Source organism: Alexandromys fortis, unplaced genomic scaffold, assembly GCF_014885135.2.
Source record: "Alexandromys fortis isolate MF-2015 unplaced genomic scaffold, M_Fortis_MF-2015_v1.1 scaffold_52, whole genome shotgun sequence".
In the NCBI taxonomy this organism is placed as follows: Eukaryota; Metazoa; Chordata; class Mammalia; order Rodentia; family Cricetidae; genus Alexandromys; species Alexandromys fortis.
In genome coordinates, this window is record NW_026067929.1 from 3,055,357 (window position 1) to 3,072,721 (window position 17,365).

Genomic DNA, 17,365 nt, shown 5'->3' on the forward strand with positions numbered 1-17,365 from the left:
AATCGTCATTAAGAATGCAGCTTTTGAGTAATTGTGCACACACACACACCCCCCATGTGTACACATCTGCAGATGCCAATGCGAAGGCAAATTTCGGAGGACACTGGGATTTTGGCACTTTTCAATCTCTTACTTCTTGGAAAAGGGGAGAGAATACAGCAAGGTGTATGGACAAAGAATCGTCAAGAGACCTAGGGGAGATCCGTCTTTGAACCAAAACCTGAATGGCTCAAATCCAAGGACTGCATCCATTTCTTCTTAACTTGGGAAACAGGCTAGACCCGTACAGATAACAGAACCTTGGGGTATTTGTAAGAAGTCGCGGTGCCGGTTCACAAAAACTTTGTCTCCCTTAGTTTTGTTATGAGTTTCCTGTGTGGAGGGCTGCCTTCAGTCTTCCTGATGGAGGTCCCAGGGCTTCGTACTAAATGAGTCCCTGAACATCGTTCATCAATATTAATATGAACTCTGCTCTGCGGTTCCTTCAGGCAGAAGCAGGGACAGAAGTGGTTCCTGCCTCACTGTGGGTCTGTCGTCAGGGTTGGGCATTCAGGACCTAAAGCACTCAGAGTTGTAAATTAGGAACAGACGCTGTCACGGCCACCCACCACCATCATCGTGGATGCAGTGGTGTCTGGCTTTGTGTTCCTAAGTCAACGGGGAGCAATCCTGGAGCAACTAGCATTGTCAGTCTGTCGTCCTGCGCCGCAGACAGGGCCCCTACCGATGGCGCTGGGCAAGAGAAAGGAAGCTCCCTAGGCCGGCCTCAGAACCAACCCCACACACCATTCTTCTCTCTTCATCCAGCACTTTAAGCGGCAATGAGGTCCGCAATGAAGAAAGATGCTGACATGCAAGCATTGCATGTGTCTGCCATTTTCTTGGTGCCCTTTAAAAGTGTTACTACTTTTAAATCATTCCCTTTCCCCCACAGAGTGCTGGAGTAGGGAGATGGGGCACAGGCATGCTCCACTGAGCCCTGCTGGGGTGCTTCCTTCCTTCCTGGCCTGACAAGTGGGTTTCCAGCATGTGCACTCATGCATTGCGGCCTGTGTAAGCCTCTCGGCGTTCATCTGGACGGAGGACTCTGACTGCCTGAGATGGCAGCCATAGCTTGTTTTTGCCAACATCTGCAATTCGCAAGCCTCCCCCTGTCCCGATACAGTGAAGCTGCTGTGTGCAGCTCTTCTCCGCAGCTTCCACCAACCGTTCCTCACGGTGTCCTTTTCCTCCCCAGTACCGAGCCACTGCACTGCCGGCGTTCAAGTACTACGTGACCTGTGCCTGCCTCATCTTTCTCTGCATCTTCCTTGTCCAGATTCTTGTGCTGCCAAAGTAAGTCCGTAAGCCCATCCGCTTGGGATTCCCAGCTGGTATGCCTCTCCATTGGAGCGTGGGTTTACTTAAAGGATATGCAAGAACGTTAGTTTACGAACAACAGAGGGGCCGTTAACCATATCACAGTAGTGAGGAGGTAACTATGGTGTTGTGATAATAATACTGGGTTTCCAATATGGCTGTTCTATTCTAACTTTCATTATAGAATTTTTTATAAGTACATTTAACCTTTATTCCTTGATCTTGGTATGATTCTGATGCCCAGTCTAGAAAAATTAGGCTAATGTATTTTAGGTACAAAGAGCTCAAATGCAAGGTGTTCCGATTTCTTGCAATACCGGGGACCAAGCCCAGAGCCGCAAGCAAGCATGTGCATTGAGTGTTCTACCAATATGCCCAATCCCCAGACGAATCGATGTCATTTCTAATGTTGTTTATGCCATTGTTAGGGCTGAAGAGAGCTGGCTTGGTGTGAAAGGGCTTACTGAGCAAACATGCGGAACTGACTTTGGAGCCCAAACACCCACATTAAATCTCACTCTGGCAGCATGTCCTGCAGCCCCAGCGCTAACTGGGAGTGATCCAAGACAGGTGCTTCCTGGGGTCTTCAACCTCAGCACTGGTTGTGGGGATCAGAGACAGGTGAATCTTAGGATCTTTTGGTCAGCTATTCTAGCCACAGTGACAAGCTTCAGGTTCAATAGAGACTCTGTCTCAAAATGCTAATGTGGAAAGCAGGAGGGGATGGTACCTGGTGTCGACTTCCGGTGTCCACAGCACACATACACAAAAGAGCATGCATGTGCCTGTGCATATGTGTGCACACACCGTGTCATTGCCAGATAAAAGGGCAACACCTGCTCCTGGCCTGTCTACTCCTCCGTTGTTTTGTACATTCTCTGAGTTGTGCACCCCTCTTTTGTCTTAAATGTGCCCTCTGTTATACATCAGGGTACAGGTGGTCGTAAGAGAGAAGGAGACACAGAAGGGGGCATCTGAGCCAAGCAGGGGATCTGTCCCATACGTTCAGATGGGTCCAGTCAGGCTCCACCTGCTCACAAGAAAGCATCCTATTGAAACTGGGGAGACTTGGTGGCCCATCTCAGAGTTACTAGTCTCGTTAATGAAAGAATTTAAGAGCAGATTCAGAAGAAAGCTTGCAGACAAGTTTATTAGAGTTTGGGAGAGAAAAGGAAGACAGGTAAGCATTAACTCTTGGAAAATTCCTGGAGGAAAATGCTGGGAAAGGAAAAGAGTGAAGCCTGTGCCATTTGTAAGCCATTTAGGGGATAGAAATGTTGGGGGTGGTACTTTAGGGGAAGACTGGGGGTGCCCTAAGTGCCTGGGCTTTGGCCAGCGTCTGAAAGAGAGAGATGGAGAAAGGGAAAACTTACATTTTCTGAGTAATTCAGAAAATGAGGCAAACTTAACCCAGAGCTCTCTGAGTGACTGGCTATACTGAGGGCTGAGCTTCTGAGAAGGAAAAGTATATTATTCACCCATCTCTTTGGTACAGTTAGTCAGATGAAGGGCAGACCATTACCCCTCCCATCCTTTTAGCACAGCTAGTCGGGTGATTGACAGGCCCAGCTGGATGAACGCGTGTGGTGTTGGTAGCTTAAAATATTAGGTCTCCATCCACAAAGAGGAACAGATTCCAGTCCCATGGAAGGGGAATAACCATCCTTAATAAGCACCAACAGAACACCAATAAAGGTTTCTCTAGGAGTCCTCTATCTAAAGAGGGAGCATCATTTAGGAGCGGTGCTGAAACGGGGCAGGGGGACTAGATACAGTCCATGTCCACTGTGAAAACTAGAGGTCCTTCCAGAGCCGTTCAGCAGACAGGGGCAGTGTCTGGACTGATCACATCCCTACACGGAACCAAGGGAGAGTTGCTCAGGGCCCAGATCTCCCTCCTGCTTGTGGGGTCTCTGCCCTGAGCTGCCCATTCAGTCTCTGTCTGCCGCTCTCACCATCTTGGTTCCTAAAGGACACTCTGTCCCACACTTTCTTAGCATGGCTGTCTTCCAAGACGATGACTCTCGCTTTGTACTGTCAATCAAGTTTTGAGAAACTCATCATTCTTATAATAAATGGATATAGAAGAGATTTTCTGAGATAGGTTTTTCTCTTGTCACTGCCTATTTTGTAGGAGCCAAAAAAAAAAAAAAAAAGCCATTTTCAATCTACCGAGATTCAGCGGTGTGCTGCAGTTTATCCTGTGAAGTACAGCTAGGACTTGTGGGCAGCTGGACTGCTGAGATTAAGCATCAGACGAAGATGCTTAGCAATTAGAATCAATTGCTGTCTTCCCTTCTATACTGCAAAGGCTTTTGTCCTGGGCGCTGAGCCAACACAATGGCGTTTATAGGAGAAATAGCAAGGCAAGGCATTATTCATGTGTACAGTTCCTCAGCTGTCTCCCCAGTGTTGGAGGGGTTCCCACCAGATTTCCTCTTTTCCCACAAATTAACATCATCAGACATGAGCCAAAGGCACCCTCCTCTGCTTTAAAAAAAAAATCCTCAGTGAAATTTCCCACTGTCAGCTGACCAGCCTTCCGTTCAGATATGCCAACAAATTAAATTCCTTTCTAGTACCAGGCCTGCAGCAGCTGGTACATGAGAGAAATGTTCGTCCTCGACGCAGACTGCCAGAGAGCAGAGGCATGCTGGTGGAATCACGATCACCCAGGGAACTGGGCCCTCACTGCTACTGTTGAGTACCTAAGTTCATTTCCTGCATCTGTCCATTGCTTGAGCCTCTGTGTTAGCCCACATCCTAAGTGACGCAGGGGCTGTCATCCTCTGGAAGGAGCTGGAACCGTGAATGTCTGTTTTAAAAACATCCCTAAAGAAGGCAAAGACTGAGCAGGAAAAAACAAAACAAAACACTTCATAGTTCTCAGGTTTAAGAAAGGCATTGCAAATAAGAATTCTTAAAAATTCAAAAAAAAAAGATGACATTACATCACCTTGCCATATTGCAGTGTTGGTTTTGATTTTCTTCTCTCTTGGTCTGCTATATATTGATGTGCCCAAGGAAAACCCATTCCCTCATCCCATATTAACCACTGAGCATGAGCCCTGTGGAGTCCGCACAGGCCACCTTTCCTACTGGTGTTGGCAGATGCAAGCCAAGAGGAAGGCTCCTGCAGCCCAGACTCTGGCCCCTGCCTCCTCGGGAATCATGCTGTATTGCCTTTCTTTCTTCACTCTTCTTTGTAGTAGCCCTGTCTCTTTCTATTTAAATGTTAACTTTGAACTGTTTCAAAGCCACAGCAAAGGACAGAGAGTGATGTCACAACCACCGCAGTGTTCACAGCACAGACTTCCAAATGCTGTAGATGGGATCCTTCCTCGGGCACTGTGTGGACGTAGGTGTGCTTCCTACATTGTCTTTTTAATTGGTGCAGTCTTCCTTCATGTGAACGATACTTTGTTCACTTTATATTTTTATTGTATTTGCTGACGAGTGCTTGCATCTCTTGTCTTGTGCTAAGTGCTACTATTTGGACCCATATCCCTAACTTTTAAAGCATCGCTCAGTTCTTTAATTCCTCTCCTGGTTCTGGAGCGTGGACTCTGCGGGGAATGCATTACATTCCCTATCATTGCGGTCTCATCCCGTGCATGTAGGAAACCTGCCTTCTCTGGGTTCTTTCAGGGCTTTCGTCTCTTCCAGTTTCTTTGTAAATGGGCATCTGTTCCTATGCACCTAAGTGACAGTGTGGCCTTTCCTGTCTTTGCTGAGCTGCCTGCTTTTGTCTCTATGCCCATTGCTTCCCTTCCAGCCCAGAGCTCCTAACTGTACAGTGTGTTTTTGATTCCAGCTGCTGTCTGCACAGTTTTTCCTTCAGGTTCCACTGCTTTGAATGGTTGTGCTTCGCTTAGATTAGGTTCCATACCCATCTTAGATTTATAATTTCAATATGTGTCTACTGGGTTCTCATGAAACTATGACATTTGATATATGCAGTTCTATATTTTGCGTATGGATTTTGAATATTACTTTTATCTGCTGCAACAATATCGCTGCTTTCATTCTATTACTTATGGCTCATAAACAGATGGATTGCGCCATTTGGTCTCTTGACTATCCCATGGAGGTGTTTCCTTTCACTGTTTCTAATTTAGACATGATTTCATCGCAAGGGCTCTGGCTCACAGTCACCTCATTCATTCTTGGCTATAATGGCATCATCATGAGGTGGGTTTTGATGCCAGGTACCTCTGGGATTCACCTGTTGGAGGTACCACCTTTGGCTACATCTCTAGGTGGAAATGGCTGCATAGTAAGTCATGGAGATTGCGTGTTTGTGGCCCAAAATGAGGTTGGGGATCCTGAATATCTATGATGCCTCTTTCCACTTAGGGTCCTGGAGATGGTGTTCTTCCCTCAAGATCTCCAGGCCTGCTTTCTACTCACTGGTGGTACAGCGCTTCATGGCCCCTGAGCTCCCTAAACTATATCTCAATTCCAGCTCACAATGAATCAAATTCCTGGACACATCACTTACTGTGGTAGATGTTAAATCTCAGACTAAATAGACTGTGCCAGCCCCGGGTTCCCTTGGGTCTGTCAGGCTTCACTGACCCTCAGAGTTTGATGCCATTCTTGTGTCTAATAATTTTATTTCTTATGTAATCTGTGTGAAGAATAATTTGTTGCGCTCTGTGAAGCATTTTCACTAAAATTCGTACATCTCCCTTTTGCTTGGCGTGCCCTGGCTTGTTTTCTGACTTCGTCGTGTTAGAGTAAGCTTGCTTCTTCATCAGCACTCCCTCTCATATGCGTGGATAGCTGTGTATTTGTAGTTTTTGTATTTTAAGTGATAATTGTACAAACATGGGACATGGTGTGGTATTTTGATAATAATAGGTATGGGGTAAATTAGAAATCAAGGCAGGTATATCTACTACCTGCTAAATCTTTTCCTTTTTTAAAAAATTTATTTATTTATTTATTAAAGATTTCTGCCTCCTCCCCACCACCGCCTCCCATTTCCCTCCCCCTCCCCTAATCAAGTCCCCCTCCCTCATCAGCCCAAAGAGCCATCAGGGTTCCCTGCCCTGTGGGAAGTCCAAGGACCACCCTCCTCCGTCCAGGTCTAGTAAGGTGAGCATCCAAACTGCCTAGGCTCCCACAAAGCCAGTACGTGCAGTAGGATCAAAAACCCAGTGCCATTGTTCTTGGGGTCTCAGTAGTCCTCATTGTCCGCTATGTTCAGCGAGTCCGGTTTTATCCCATGCTTTTTCAGACCCAGGCCAGCTGGCCTTGGTGAGTTCCCGATAGAACATCCCCATTGTCTCAGTGTGTGGGTGCCCCCCTCGCGGTCCTGAGTTCCTTGCTCGTGCTCTCTCTCCTTCTGCTCCTGATTTGGACCTTGAGATTTCTGTCCGGTGCTCCAATGTGGGTCTCTGTCTCTGTCTCCTTTCATTGCCTGAAGAAGGTTAATATCCAGGAGGATGACTATATGTTTTTCTTTGGGTTCACCTTCTTATTTCTGCTATATCTTTTCTAAATCAAAAAAGGCAAGCAATGATTAGGATGAGTGGGTGAGCTAATGAATGACTAACGGGATTTTTAATTGGAAATGGTCATTTTTCGAAAAGAGGTTCTGGAACCTTCTTTACCCAGCCAAAATTTTGAAACCTGGCTCTAGTTTCAGGATTTGAGTAGAATTAATTAAATTATCAACTGACTCCTCTGTGCAGGGTTGCTCTGCCTGCACTGTATATGTATAATTTTACCTCACTTATTTTAAGACCAAATAATATTCAAACACAGAGAGCATTTTTGCATGTTTCAATTATTTTATTCAAATTATCTGTCAGATTCAATGATTATATTAAACCAAGCATTGTTAAAATTATTGAAGCAAGGGTAAGTTTTTCTAATAATGTTTAGTTAGATATCTTGTGTTTCATTATTCTAAGCTAAGCTAATAATAATGATACTTCACTTAGGATAATTTAATAGCAAAACTGCAACATCAGAATGATTATTTCTACTTAGACTCTGTCAATTTCCTTACTCACTTAAAGATATATTTTCAGTAATTCTTTAATAGTTTCTTCAAAAGGCCATTTTTTAGAATTATCTCAAAAGAGGAAATAAAAGACAACAATCTGAAAATAGCATCATTCATACCCAGTAGAAGTAGACTCGATTTCTTTGGCATCAGCAATGGGGAGTAACTACAGTAGAGGCCATTTGCTTTGATGGGAAGTCAGAAGCTGGAGCATGCCTCAGGAAAGCAGGCGTGTGATGAGCTAAGAGAAACAGTGTCTCAGCAGCTTATGGTGACGCCCACCGTAAGAGCTATGTTGCTCTTGCCCAGTGCTTCAAGACACCGTGGAGGATTTGAACCAGAGGTCATGAGCTGGATGTGATTTGGGTTGATGTGTTTGCTTTCCTGGAGCAGGAAAGAAACATGATCAAGTAAGATGCGGTGGTTTGCGTGAATGGGATAAAAATGGTCCCATTCTGAGCTGGATTATAAAGAGCCATGCAGATGGTTCTTGCTGCTTCATTAGATATGACAATTATCAGAGGGCTATTTTGTGGATGCGAAAATTATCAGAGTTCTGTTTGTGCGCTTTGTTTGAGAAGCTACAAGAATACCCTACCATTCTACAGAAGGAAAGCATCCGTGGAAGGGAAGATTTGAGGAAAAAATGTGGATAGCAGGGCTCATTTTTCACACCAAGGATGTGCGCATATATTAGACACCAGGTGCCTGTGTTGTGGGAAGGAAGGAAGTCTATGAGCTTTGGAATCCTAGAAGTTACATTGAAATACAATCTGGAAAATTAATTTCTGGGGTAGACGTTAAGTCTCGGGAAAGGGTTAGCATCCATGGAAGGGAGTTAGCCAGTGAGAAAGCATGTGTGCTTTCCATGGGATAAACCGTGTTGGGAAATTCAAACCTTCGGTCTGTATGATAGCCATGAAGAGAAATTTTGCTAGCCAACAGCACTCCTTTTTCTCTCTCCCACACTTGAGGACCTTCACGTGGTGTGAAGACCTCAAAGCTGAGTCTAATCACCCGCGAGCCAGCTTCTGGGGCAAAGACTACGTGAATTCCTTTCCCTGTCCTGAACTTCTGCTTCTTCTCTGCTCTTGGTTGCTGCTGAAGTCTCTTTCCTTTTGAAGCTGTTCCACTTACTTCTACAGGAGAGTTCCAGTTGTTTCATGGTAACTTGTCATCTGTCCCCTCTTGATGGGTGCCATTCAGAAGTTCTGAATAGAGGTGGGATAGTCAAGCTGGGGGGATACGCCGGGTGGTGAGGAAAAGGAGGCCCGTGTCTTACCACCTTGAGAGAAGTTCCAGAGAAAGGCATCCATGTTTATCCAGTGAAGTGGCTTATAATAAGGATGACTTGTAGGCGCTGAGGGAATATGCTTCTGCTGAGTTATTCTGCCCCCAGATGAGCGACTCCGTCTCTGTTAGGGCCACCTGTATTTCATGAAGGCAAAATCATAGAAGGGGAAAGGACTTGTCTCCAATCAGCCTGAAATTTCCATGAATGTAACAATGTAACTGATTAAAGTGGCAAAGTCAAACATCATCACTAAAGGGTGTAATTTCTTTTGCTTCATGGGAAGGAAGAGTCAAACTTACTTTTCAGTAAGTATATAAATCAATTCTACGCATGTGTTTAAAAGAAACAGTTTTGCAACAAGAATGTTAATTGAAATTGATTAAGTTGCACAAACATCTTGGTACGCTTAATGGGCCAGGGCATGCTTTTGAAAGAATGAGCTGGATAAATGGTAGTAATTAAGAGCTTTGGACCAACCACTGCCCTGACTCGTGGTATTTCTTGTTCCCTGGTGTCTTCTATTACAGAGGACCATTGAAGTCATAGTTTGTAAACAACAGGAATTCATCTCAAAGGGTTTAGAAAGCAGACATCTGTTCTCAGGGTGGCAGCATAGATAGGCTCTGGTGAGGAACGTCTTATGGTTGGAGACTAACTCCATCCTGGCAATCTGCTCACATCCCACACGGGCATTCAGTACCTAATAACCTTAGAAGAGACAAATGTCTACATAAATAGAAATGACATCTGGGACAATGTTTCCTGCTATGAGAATTTAGAAAATGATATTCATAGATTCCCCAATAGGGTCTGTGACCTCTCCAGCAAACTGGAAGCTGGCTCGGTTTTAGTACTAGACATGAATTCCCTCCTATTGAGTGGACCTTAAGTGTAACTAGACAGCTAGCTATTGGTTAACCCCGAGATGAATCTGCCACTATTGTAAAATTGAGGGTATCTTGCAAGGTTGGTCATTATTGTGACTGTAGACTTTCAAACTAGATAGGAAAATTGATTGTTTTCCTTCCATGGCAGCTTGCATAGCATCTTTGGTCTACTCCTTTCTCTACAAAGAAGGATGGGTATTGGAGTGAAATTGTCAGCTTCCTGGTAATTGTTTTATGGAACACTAAACCAAACTACAAACACATTTTCTCCAACTTTACATGAAATATTGACAAATAAATTATACAAACTCAGGAAAGCCATCAAAGGGTCTGAAAAAGATTGAAATAAGTTATAAAAAGTTAAAATCTTGGAGTCTGATATATAGAAATACCAAAATCAAATAATAAATAACCAACAGTATCTAAATATCTAAAATATCCCTGCGTGTTCTTATCCTAGGCTATTTGCCTTTGAATAAATCACAAGTCCACTGGGAAATCATAAGAGAAAATTTTAAATGTTTAAAGAGTAACAGATCATATATTAAAATATGTGAAATATGTCAAATAAAGTAGATGAAGGGTAGAGATTATGAATTTAAAGCATTAAGGGACTGAAGGAGAGGAGGGAGGAGAGACTGTGGTCGGGGTATAAAGTGAATAAATTAAATAAACAAATGAATAATATTTTTTTAAAAAAAATTGTGGACACAAAGAAAATCCAAGAAACAGTTCTATACAAAGAATTTTCACATACAGTTTAATTAACCGCTTATCTATAAAGGGCACAAGTGTGTTTATAAAATACAATGAATCCTATGTAAAACATACTGTGTACCCATCGGACCCTAGATAGACTTTCAAAGGTAGAGGTGGCCAGTCCACACTAACATTCAGCACCCAAGTCTTTGGAATGCAGAGAGCTGTACTGTGTGTTGCTAGTTTTGTGGCCGTTGTGCAGCAGAGCACACATGGATACCAATAGTGTATTTCTCACAGACAAGACTGATGTGATACTATCAAAAATATTAGACATAGTTATGCATTGGATTCTCAACTCTATTTGTCTTACTATATTTGCCTTACTGTATAATTTAAGCACTCCTAAGCTCCTTTTCAAGTAAATCTTGGTGCACTGCAGTGTACTATGGTGCATTAAATAATGGAGTTTTATGAACTCTATTATTTTTGTCATATTTGTCCAGAATATATGAATCTTATTAATATTTTAGAATAAAAATGTTTGCATTAGAGCAGAGGAAAACGTCTAATCATTTAACTGTTTCCAGTTTAGGGAGGCAGGAAGAGATGAACACATTAGACTCAAACAAGTAAAGGAAAATAAATAATATTTTTTGAAGTCAACAAAATAGAAAATAATTAAGAAAAAAATAATGAAACAAAAACTTGGCTTTAAAAAATGGTTTAAAAAATTCCTAAGCCAGTGGCAAGACTGATAAAAGGAAATAAATACAGAGGAGATTAACACAAAGCTCTCAAACAGTGAGGGAGAAAGTAACTCACTGTGTACTTACAGATACCACCTGAATACATTAGGAATTTTGTTATTTCCTGAGACTGAAAGTGTTTATATAAGATAAAATAAGTATCCCATATTTTTGTATCTACTGATTTGTATTTTTTTATCTATTGATTTACTTAAATTTGCTTTAAAAATCTTCCTACAAGAGAAAGTCTACACCCAAATATTTTTATGTGAATCTCAACAAACATTTTTAGAAAACAAGAGGAAAGAATTACTCAAGTATTAACACATTTTATAAATGTGCATGGATAAAAACATCCCACCTTTAAAAAGAGCCTAGAAGCCCAAGGATACAAATCCAAGGTCACATGGCACTGTGTCCTGGAGATCAGCAATGGTATGGCAAATGCAGGACAAAGAAGGCAAAGTTCCAGGAAGCAGACCACAGAAGAGGAAGCTGCAATAATATAAATTCTAGGCATGATCGAATTCAAATGAACGGCTTTATTTTCCAGTTGCCTTCGTGGAGGGCTGAGACACGTTTTCCCCGGTTCACATTAGCGTGTCGATTGTGGAGGGCTGAGACACGTTTTCCCCGTCTTCAGCTCATGCTTGGGCGGTCCTACTGGTGAGCCGTGATGGGTGTAGCTCCTAGTGTTACAGTGCTATACTACTGCTGCACCCATAGGGTTATACTACACCGCTGGTCCTTGCGGTTCACAGGTGACAGCTGTGTGAGACTGTGTTTCACTTCCCTCCCTTGGAGCCTTGAGTTTTATGATGGAATCTCATAACTTCCTGTGTACTCCAGTGTCTCTTTGAAAGACAAGAAAGTGTTGGAAGGTCCAGAGTCTTAGAGGAAAATACTATTATACTCTAACATTTGCCAGTCCGGTGCAAGTCTGACTCTCAGGCTCTCTCGGAGTTTTAGCTAACACACTTCATTACCAACAATAAGTAAAATATATAGCATTTTTAAAAAGCATAAGACGTAGTAGAAATGTGACATATTTATCACACACAGAGCAAAAATAAATTATCATAATGGGAAAAACAGAAGCTTCAGTTTCTGTTCCGATATAATGGAATTAGAGATAACGAGGGCCAACCAAAAATAGCCAGTCTGCACAATCTAATAATCGTGTTTTTAATTATTCTCATATTATAAGGAGATGGAAATTGAAATTATAAATTTTACAGGGAAGAGTAACTATGAGTAGCTATAGATCAAAAGCTATAGGATTTAATTAAAAGAATAATTGTTGGAATATTTATGACCTTTCTTAAATGCATTTATTAGAAAATATAAAATATTGGTTATAAATAACACTTAAGAAAAACAAACAGTATAAGTTTCAAAAAAGTTATTTTCAGTTGAATTAGAAGCTAAAAATGTAGAAAATTAACATAAATCATAGTCTTAATACTGAAACAAAAACTCAATTTTGAGTTTGGCAAGAATATGTGGTTTCAAGACTCATCCAGATTTTAGAAAAAATAACATAAGACTAAATTATTTCAAATATGTGAATTATTAAATTATAGGAAAATATTACCTAGGATTTTTGTATTTATTTTTTAAATTATAATTACATGATTTTCCTTCTACCATTTTCTTCCTCCATCTCCTCCTGTGTATTCCCCCTCATTCTCAGTCAAAGTCATGGCTTCTTTTTCTTTAATTGCTGTTGTGCCTATAGATATATTCCTAAATACATAAAAACCTGCTCAACCCATATAATGTTATCTGCATGTATATGATCTTGGTCGACCATGTGGTATTGGATAACCTGGGGAAGACTGTTTCTCTGCCTCAGCCCTCCCCCATTGTCTAGCGTTGAGAACCCATGAGCTTTTCTTTCTGTTAGCATGTCGGCTGGTAGTATTGTTGTTCAGGTCTTGTGTAGGTATCCATGTTGATGAGACTTCTTGGGTGTGGTTTTTCTGACATTTCTAGGAAAGCAATCTCACAGCAAACTTCCCATTCATCTGGTTCTAACAATCTTGACACCCTCTTTGCCGCAATGATCCCTGCACCTTAGGTGTAAGAATTATACTGTAGGGCTGGAGAGATGGCTCAGTGGTTAAGAGCACTGACTGCTCTTCCAGAGGTCCTGAGTTCAATTCCCAGCAACCACATGGTGGCTCACAGCTATCTATAATGAGACCTGGTGCCCTCTTCTGGCCTGCAAACATACATGGAAGGAATGTTGTATATGTAATAAATAAATAAATCTTTTTAAAAAAAGAAAAGAATTATACTGTAGGTGTTACGTGGAATTTTTATAATTTCAAAAATCCAAATAAAATAGATAATTTCCTAGTGGCATTATCAAGAGTGATTCAAGAAACAGAACCAACAGACACAGCAGAGTTATAAATGCTGATGAATAAAAACAGATCTCAGTCAAAAATATAATTTCACTGTGGCTGAAGATTGCTCAGTGGTTAAGATCACTTATTGCACTTGCTGAGGATCCAAGTTCCCAGGAACAACATGGTAGCACACAACCATCCATAACTCCAATTCCACAGGATCCAATAGGGATACAAACATACATACATATATACACACATACATATATACATACATATGTCATACATACATGCATACATACATACATACATGTTCTATGAAGGGATAATGTTCTGGATAAGGGAATTTAGGGAGCACATAGTTGTAGCACGAATAATAAAAACACAGAGACAGATATTGAGATTTAACCTGAAAACCAGAAAAGCAAAGCAGCCAAGCCACTAGAGAAGTCTTACCTCTACCAAGGCTGGGCAACCACAGACTAAGCAGACAGCCTCTCTCTCCTCTCATTTTATATTCCCTCTAGTGCTGGGATTAAAGGTGTGTGACTCCCTAGGACTGGGATTAAAGGTGTGAGCAACCACCACATGGATTTGTTTCTTCATTAATCTTGTATAGCCCAGGGTAGCCTTGAACTCACAGAGATCCCTCTGCTTCTGTCTCTCAAATCCTGGGATTAAAGGTGTGTGCCACCACTGCCTGACCTCTAGTGGCTTAGCTTTGCTCTTCTGATCTTTACTCAGGTTTTTTTGTGTAATAGAAGCTTGCTATGGGCCATGATGCCAGTCAACAATCTAGATTGGATACACATACACCAACTTATAAGGATCTTCTTTTAAAGCACCCTGACTCAATGCCCAAGTGTCAGTTTGAACTGAAGATTACAGCACTTGTTGGTCCCCATAATCATCTTTTGAAATAGCATAGGTGTGTGAGACAGTGGATTGAAAGGTTGTGCCCCATCGTGAGGGCTTTAGGTGTTGCTCAGTACATTAACTGCTTGTTCCATTGCTCTTTCTGGGGCTCAGGGAGTGTTCTTGCAGGGTGATTGCAATTGTACTTTGTAACATGAGGAGCAGGCTTGTTGGGGTTTCTTTCCTGCCCAGTTCCCACAGCCAGCAAGGTCCCAAAGAATCACACAGAAGTCTACATAAGTTATAAACTGATTGGCCCATTAGCTCAGGCTTTTTATTAACTCTTATAACTTATATTAGCCCATTATTCTTATCTATGTTAGCCACATGGCTCAGTACCTTTCTCAGCGGGGTAGATCACATCCTGCTTCTTCGGTGGTCTAGGCTAGACTGCGGAGAAATGGGCTTTCTCCTTCCCAGCATTCTCCTGTTTTCATTGCCCTGCCTCTACTTCCTATCTGGTTGATCTGCCTATACTTCCTGCCTGGCCAATCAGCATTTATTTAAAATATGATTGACAGAATACAGACAGTTCTCCCACACCAGTACTTACTCATTTGTATCTGGTTCTTATATTCCCTTCCTTGCCGTCTGGAGGGTTCTCTTCTCTTCAGAGCTGCTTTTATCTGTTTCTGCTCTATTTCTAGCCAATTGCATTGGCACCAGCTTCCACGGTGGCCTCAGATTATATCTGACCTTCTATGGGTGTTCCATTTGAATTTCATCTGCAATTGTTCATGGTGTTTTTGCCCCTCTCTTAGTGCTGAACTCTTCTAGCATGGTATTAAATAGCATAGTTAAGATTGTGAATTCTTGAGTTATTGAAAGTACCACTCAGACATACATAAAATTCCTCTTCTTGTGTGGGTTTGTGTATCGTATGAGTGTATGTGCTCACATGTGTGTGGATGACCTCACCTGTGGGCACATGCATGTGTGTGTCCATATGGGGGTCAGATGGTAACAGTGGGTGTCTTCTATCACTCTCTACTTTATTCACTGTGAAGGGATCTCTGCTTTGAATCTGATGCTCACTGATGCAGGTAGCCCAATGAGCCAATTTGTCCCGGGGATCCACTATCTATCCCTTCTGAGTGCTAGGAACATGGCTTCCACACCCACCTGGTTTATTACTGGGTGCTGAGGATGAAAACTCTAGTCTTTGTCCTTACAAGTAAGTGCTTTTCCATACCAAGCTTTCTCCACAGCCCTGACGTACATTCTCCTATGTGAGCCTGAAAGCTGTCTGGACAGATTTAACTGGACATGCTTTTTATGTGATCGCAGGATGCTTCCACATGTTGGTTGACTCGATCACACATGTGCATGCCCTGTCCAGTGAAATCCTGAAAGAAATTTGGGAGACACCTAACAGTGTCTATGTGGAATAAAGTTGAATCTGGGTGGAAGGTATGGAGGAGACTGGAGACTCAGTGTCTCCAAGACACCAGTAGGATGTAGGGTGAGATGCTCAAGGTGGTCATGGTGCAGCCATAGAAACAGTAGCTTCTGGGGCACCCGGAGCAGGAAAGAGGCCACTCAGGAGATGCAATGGATAAATAGAGCATAAAATAGTCAAACAATACACATATTTATGTGTATACATACATGCATGCATTCATACATACATTCATGCCTACATACATATATGCATGCATACATGCATTCATACATACATACATACTAATGGTTGAAGTCTGGTTTAGTCACATCCTAACTAAGTGGAAAGTGTTGTCGCTGTTGCTTTCCAGAGTGACAGACACGACCTCCACGCTAACCTGTTGCTTTTTGTTTCCCGGTAGAACGTCCATCCTTGGCTTCTCCTTTGGAGCTGCGTTTCTCTCCCTCACCTTCATCCTCTTTGTTTGCTTCGCTGGACAGCTTTTGGTAGGTGCTTCCAACATAGAACTTTTGGAGAGTGTGTTGATTGTATTGAAATGGCTTACTTCCGTTTTTCAGCAACAAGGGGATTGTTGACTGATATTTGAAGAACTGTGGTTTCTAGCATCCTTCAGGCTATTGGGAAAGAGAGTCTCAGGTATAAACTGAAGTATCTCAGAGACAACAAACACACTTGCTTAACAGCTCTTACAATGTTAGGTGGCTTTTTTTATACCTGGAGATGGGGCTTCACGCTGTAGCCCAGACTGGCTTCCAACTTAGAATCCTCTTGCCTCAGCTTTCCAAATAGCTGGGGATATAGATGTGGACCACTGCAGCCAGCAAAGATGAGTGTCACTTCCAAAGACTCATGCTTTTGTTCATCTGTTTGCCAGCTGTTTGGAAATCATCTCTGAGTTTCAGACTATTTGTAGTAGTGAATGCAAGTGTCAGAAGGTTTTTATGAAAAGGGTAATTATCAAAGTATTTTTAAACACACCTTTGAAATCTAATTTGAAGATATAAAAAGTTAGAAGCTAACAAAAAAGATACCATTTATTTGTGTTTGAAATCAACCATTGTACAGTTTCATAATTTACATATTAACTAAACATGAGTTTGGGATATAAAAGTTATCTCTTCATTTATTTTTTTGCATATTAAACAAGTGTCACTAGCTGGCCAGAGAACTATGAGAGCTACCTTAGAAAAGCCAGTAAGGAGACATGCAATAAGCCAGTGTTTCATTTTCATGGGCACAGGTGAAAACAGGAGAGGCTACCTAAACTGAGCCCCAGGCATGCGTGTGGTGTACAGACATGTGTAGGCGAAGCATCCATGCCCACAAAATACTTACTATAAGAATATACATGGTTTGCCATGATCCACAGTCTTACCTGTGTAGAAAAGCACAGACCCACTCTCCCTTTCCTTGTCCCCCAGAGCCCTCTGCAGCCCACCTCTCTGGCCTCCAGTGCTAGAACGATCACTGTGCTCCACTCCAAATCCAACCCTGTTCTAAAAATAACAGTTCATACCTCTGTGCCTAAGAAGCGGTGCTTGCCATTGACATGGAGACGGGGCATGGAGGCTATTGGGTCTGTTACTTTCAAAGAAATACTATGATCTTTCTCACGCCTCCCTTTTGGCCTTGGAGACTCCAGCCTCTTTATTATTAAGAACACAGCTCTTTTATCCCCCTGTTCTTAGAC

At 42.2% G+C, this 17,365-nt stretch overlaps 1 protein-coding gene across 2 annotated transcripts in view; it reads left to right on the forward strand.

The window, feature by feature from the left end:
* The window catches only part of Adcy2 (adenylate cyclase 2), a 332,154-nt gene that overhangs the window by 259,895 nt on the left and 54,894 nt on the right, over positions 1-17,365 (forward strand). For both annotated transcript variants that reach the window (XR_007592202.1, XM_050144723.1), the window contains exons 14-15: positions 1,238-1,335; positions 16,076-16,160. Coding sequence is in view for 1 of the 2 variants with exons in the window: in XM_050144723.1 (XP_050000680.1) it covers positions 1,238-1,335; positions 16,076-16,160 (183 nt within the window). In the remaining variant the exon portion in view is untranslated. The remainder of the gene's footprint in view (positions 1-1,237; positions 1,336-16,075; positions 16,161-17,365) is intronic.